Source organism: Pholcus phalangioides, unplaced genomic scaffold (genome assembly GCF_987345545.1).
Source record: "Pholcus phalangioides strain wild (caught in Gottingen) unplaced genomic scaffold, Ppha-v1.0 ptg000024l_1, whole genome shotgun sequence".
NCBI classification, from domain to species: domain Eukaryota; kingdom Metazoa; phylum Arthropoda; class Arachnida; order Araneae; family Pholcidae; genus Pholcus; species Pholcus phalangioides.
The window spans coordinates 14,409,323-14,415,322 of record NW_028301616.1 but is presented as its reverse complement, the minus strand read 5'-3'; the positions used below and the strand labels follow the sequence as shown (position 1 = coordinate 14,415,322).

Here is a 6,000-nt window from a genome sequence, read left to right as displayed (position 1 = left end):
GTTTTTAACTTTATGTACTTCAGAAGGTGAACGCAGGATTGCATTCTCAATTGTGGCTTTGTCTGCCATCCTAGAAACATCAATGCATTTCTCAAGCAATAGAGACCTGTGTTTAATCAGCTGTGCATTTAAGTATTTGGATCTCGGATTTCGACAATGATTCTATCTCTAAGTAAGAGTCCTTAACATTTATCGCAGTAACCGCATAGTTTAATCTGGCTTCTGAGAGCCACCAAGAAGTTATCAAATGACCCACCTTCATTTTGGTATCTTTTATTGAACAGGGCCCTCTCACAAGTCTCGTTTGTCTGGCTGATTGCGAAAACTTCGAACTTCTCCAAGATCTCTGAAACCTTTCGATCATTATCTTCAGACATGAAATCCAGACCATCACAGAGTCAGTCGCATGGCGCCGTCATCTAAGCATGAGAGGAAAAAGGGCTACTCTATACTGTTCTGGTTGGCCATCCAGTTGACAGAGGATGAAGTAGTTCCTCTATCTTCAATGAAATAACTTCCAATTCACTGCAGGTTGTTCTTCGAATGCGAGGCTTGGTAGCTGCAAAACATGGACCGGCGGTGGCCAGCAGCAAATCAGTTCACGCTGTGCTACTTCGTTCATGCTGAAGCGATTCGGCTTCTTTCCTGCTTGAAGATGGAGTTGCAACTCAGCTGCCACCATGTTTAGTGATAAGATACATTGATTATGAATGAGAACCTAATAAAAACTTTAATAAACATCCAGCAGAGACAGACATGACAATAACAACCGAGCTGACATTCGAATGCTACACTGTTGCCATTCTGCAACTTGTTATAATACTATGATAATGATGATAAACTAATAACATCATCAACACATCATACATAGCACTGCTGGGATTAGAACTCCCAACCTGAAGTCATCTGCCACTTCAGTCTCCCAAAGTAGCTGAATTACACGAACACACCACACTCATTACATAGGGTTCCCTGGGACCTCGGAAGTTGGAGAAAATCTAAAAGAACTGGGGGAAAAGACAAACTTGAAAAATATTAAGAAGGTTAGGATCTTAAGAAAGAAATATAGTTTAAGGAGTTTTGGTCAGGGGAATTATCAAGTAGATTTTTCTGGGAACCTGTTTATAGCGACCAGCATAATAAGTTCTACATGTTTTCTTATTCACATTATATTTTTCATCCAATATAATGACTTGCAAACACCATTAAATCCAATTGAATAATCGACGTTAAATCTACCCAAAATTCAAAACAAACACGGCTATATGCGTTTCGGAATTATATGAAGTTCCTTCATCAGTAACAGAAACAAAGAAGAAAGAAAATATTGAAAAACTCCTTATAGCAGGAGTTACTCACTGTTGTAGACAAGAGTCAAATTCAAAATGAACTGGCAACAACAATTTGACTCTTGTCTACAACAGCGAGTAACTCCCGCTATAAGGAGTTTTTCAATATTTTCTTTCTTCTTTGTTTCTGCTACTGATGAAGGAACTTCATATAGTTCCGAAAGGCCTATAGCAGTGTTTGTTTTGAATTTTGGGTAGATTTAACGTCGATTATTCAATTGTATTATCAAACCCAAAAGGTAATTCATTTCTACCATTAAATCCATTACAACATCCAAACTCAGCTTTGCTCTTTGTTTGCGAAGAAATAAGCAAACCCATCCCTAAGTGTGTTTGGCCTTGATATCAGATTTCTTTATAATCTGCTTGTAATGGCAAGATAAACATGCCACTTCCATCTTGAGGTCAGGTTTCTTAAAAATGGTATATGTATGTATAGAGCCTAGGAGAAAGGGTACAAAAGGTTTTAACCATAACATTAAGACATGTATAATATAGGCATTCATAATAATTTTTCTTCAGATAATGGTAGCACATTAAAGAGAAATGGACTTACATTTTCATGCTGAAAATTAGCACCACTTTTTAGTTGACCTCAATTCATCATGGTTGTTTCAAATAAGTACAATGTGAGATATTATCAGACTTTAAATTCTAATTAGACATTCTGCATTTCAATTTTACTTTAAATGATACATTTTCCTTGCTATTTTTTACGTAAAAACTAAATGAATAAAGACACTATTTTTTCTCTCTCAGCCTGTAATACATTAAGATTTTTCTGGTTGTTATGCCGATGCTAACCTAAGAAAGGAAAGCTGTCTCTTCTAGGACAGTCGTTGCTGTACTTAAGGGAAACTGCAATATTTCCACTAAGTGCAGCATGCTATTAATGTGTTATATAAAAACAAGGTTGTGTCTCTGGAGTATGGGTAGCACACTTGCCTGGTATACAAGAGGGCCTGCATTAAATTTCCAAAGACGACAGCCAACTTTCATCAGCACGTGGAATTTTCTTCACAGAAGATATATACATTGAACTTTCAATATTATGATCACTTAATATTATGTCCATTTTCCATAGAACGATTAGGCTCGACTGCACATACACAAGAGGAATTTTTTCAATATGTAAACCATGCCAAACACTTAAATTTTAATATTGCACATCTCAGTTAAAACTTTTTGTTAGAGCACTAAAACTTCCGTTTGGTTAGCTTCAAAATTTTTCTGAAATTAAAAACAAACTGAGTTGATAAAAATGCCTCTTTTACAGGGGAAAGAAAACAACCTCTAGAACTCTGTACATGGGCATTGGTGGGTTTTGCCATTTCAGATCTTATCCTAACAAATAAGATAGGAAATACTTAACAAGGATCACAAGCTCTTCATCATGAAGAACTATATTGCTAAGAAATATTTAATCCCTTTGATGATAATAATCCAAGGCAGAAAGAAGGGGAGGGGGGCAGAGCTCATCCTTTAAATTCTCATATTATATTAATTAGATTGAATTTTTAAATTTTTTTTAACTAACATGTTTATGAACAAAATTTAAAAGATCAGTTAATGGTACCCAATATCGTATCTGATCTAAAGTGGACTGAATTCTGTAAGGTTATATATCCCATGTCCCTCCGTCTCGACTTCATTGTAACAATAAAAATTGATTTTAAACACATTGTCTATAAAATTGACCACACAAACATTTCACAGATGATCGAGGGGGAGGGGGAAGTGAAAGCATATTCAAGAGGTGTTTTTTTTTTCTGTCACTGTTCAAGAGCCCATTGAGTGGGTGTGCACAAAAATCCTCTTGGTGTTTTCAAACACCCGGTGTGATGAATCCCTGTATGAAGGTTGTGAAGAATTTGGCATTTGGTAAATCTCTAATACACCCTTGATGTTCTCTTCTCCATGGTCACACCAACACCACCTAGAGAACAAGGCCTCTGCACGAAGCTTGTGACACCATTGAGGTAGGCCATCTCATCTATAGCCATTAGATATAGCAGGCTGACACGTGCCATCCGAACCCTTTTTAACATGTCCAATGATTATAGGTGAGATGGCCTACCTCAGTGATATCACAAGCTTCGTGCTGAGGCCTCATTCCCTAGGTGATGTTGGTCATACACAGCTGCCATATCATCGTTGATCGTCTTATGTTTTTTCCCGTTCCCTGTATCTCATCTCTGTATTACCTCAATGCATAAGATCCTGCATTGGTTTTGTCAGTTTTATGTTATCATTATACTGTTCCCTAGCAAATAAATATCATATTTTCCAGAATAAATGAAGGCAGATGGAATCCAGTCACAGGTCAGACATTGTGTACGTCTGATTTAGAAAACCTCAGAATTGTTTCAGCATTCATGGGTGTCATTTTAAAGTGAAATAGCAATTCACAAAAACATTTGTTTTCCTTGGGTTGTGTTGCATATGTTATCAAGGGAAGCTCCATCTTCATACATCACTACTAATAGCATTCACTACAATGTTAACCAGGATGAAGTCTGAAATTATACTATTTTTTCTTCACTGAATTTTTTTTTTTTAAACTTCTACAGTATAGCAGCGTGTATCATTGTGATTGTACAGCACAAATAAAAAACAGTATATAATGAGTAAATTTACTGAATCTTTTTCAAAGCACAAAAATTGCCAATTTTAACAACTTTTTTCCTCTATCTCAAGCAATAATGCATGTCAAAGAAGTTATTTAACATTAACGATATTTCATTTCATTCATATACACGTAAAGCAATAACGCAATTTCTTTCAATATAATAATTATACTTAACAAAAAAGAAGAAAGACCAATACTCATAACATTCTTACAAAAGTTTGACAGTGTCACCATTTGATTCCGTTGTGCCACAAACAATTTTCGAACTTTAACAAGGTATGTATCACTGTTGCTACATTATAAGCTGGCTAAATTACTAAATTCACTGGTGCCAAGGTGGCTGTTGCTGCTGTTGTTGAGCATAATATTGCTGCTGATACTGCTGTTGCTGTGGATATTGTTGGTAATTAGGTTGGTGGTACTGGTCTGCTTGAACCGGAGGCTGTTGAGGCTGTGGTGGACCTTGGTAACCAGAAGCTTGAAAATGTAAAAGTAAACAAGTTTTATTTTTGTGAAATTCAGAGTTGGTGTTTTGAATTTTACAGGCAAAACTAGAAACAAACCCATTAACGTTAATTTCCAGTTTAAGACATTGTTGGGAAAAATGGTTGCATGTGCTCGGATATAAAATATATGACTGCATGATATATATTTTAATATCACCTGATAGTAAATCACTGTAGAAATGCATCTACTAGAATCTATAACAGCATGTTATGTGAATGCCATGGTATGTGCTGCTAGGAATAAAACTTTGAATTGTGGAGCCAGACAATGAAAATATAAAAACTCAATAAAGCAGGGATCTTCGACACATAGCCTGGGGGGGGAGGGGACTCGGTGATATGTCAAATGTGGCCAGCAATGTGTCAATGGTTAAAGGTGGCTGGTACAAGAGAAGACATTCTACTGAAAGTCACGATACAAAAGAGAATGATCTTGTTTCAAATATATCTAAATAATTTCTGTATTGCCCCGTACACAAGATTGCAGACTAAAACGCAGGCAAAATCTGGAAATCAAACCTACTCAATAGCTTAAAAAGGTGAACGGTACTTTTAAAGCATGACAGGTACAAAAATCATTTGCATTTTTGGTATTGTGCATTTGGGAATTATTTACTCCTTTTATGGATTGATAGAGGTTTTTATCTCATTCCTCATAATCCTTCGCACGACGATTGTAGAACTGCAGTGCAGTGTAAACTGATTTTAGTGATTTTTCCTTATCTGGTAAAATATCAGTTTTTTGTTATTTTCAGTGTAAATGGTACTTTTGTGTCACAGGTTCTATCCAATTTAATGAAAAGAAGAATAAATAGGATGCTCCATACCCGTATTTGAATGTCCCTACAAAGCTAATATTCTAGATGCATTTTCTAAAGTTTTTATGAATTACCTGTATCAAAAAAATATTGTCCTCATCCTGAACTTGTGTGGTCAATTTAAAGGTTGTCTCAATACATAAATACACTACCTGGCCAAAAAAAAAAAATCTTAATATATTCCATTGCATCCCCATAGAAGCTTCGAGGAAAATATTACAATACTATCAGCAATAAATTGAAGTATGTTGATTGTTTTTTTTCATTACACTTAATGACTCAATTTATCCATTGATGGATGTTTTCATCTCTGAAGATGATGGCATGCTCCAAAATAATGTCATTTTAAATTCTGAAAAAATAGTTGAAAGAGTACAAGCCATCATTAGGATACTTGAATTGTCTGTCAGCTACGAAGCCTCTACCTAAATATAATCGAGATCCTATGGAGTTTGTTAAAGAGGAGTCTGATGAGTCATTCGATTCTTCCCAGATCAACTAAGGATATTGATGAGATCTAGCTTAAAATAAGTCTGAATATTGCATGACATTGAAAATTCTATGCAAAAAATACAAATACAAGGCTGCAACAGACAAAATGCCCAACGAGTTGGTTGAAAAAAAGATAACCATAACAAATATGGATGCCATACATTTCTAAAATACAGCAACCCAATTCAGTGTAACATTAATTATAA

The 6,000-nt window shown here is 35.5% G+C and overlaps 1 protein-coding gene across 1 annotated transcript in view; it reads right to left on the bottom strand.

Annotated features, from left to right (window-relative positions):
* Positions 1 to 3,970: 3,970 nt before the first annotated feature.
* ALiX (programmed cell death 6-interacting protein-like protein AliX) overlaps positions 3,971 to 6,000 on the bottom strand; it is a 35,034-nt gene continuing 33,004 nt past the window's right edge. Inside the window, exon 17 of the mRNA XM_089250497.1 lies at positions 3,971 to 4,455. Coding sequence (XP_089106623.1) covers positions 4,301 to 4,455 — 155 coding nt within the window. The 3' untranslated portion in view covers positions 3,971 to 4,300. The remainder of the gene's footprint in view (positions 4,456 to 6,000) is intronic.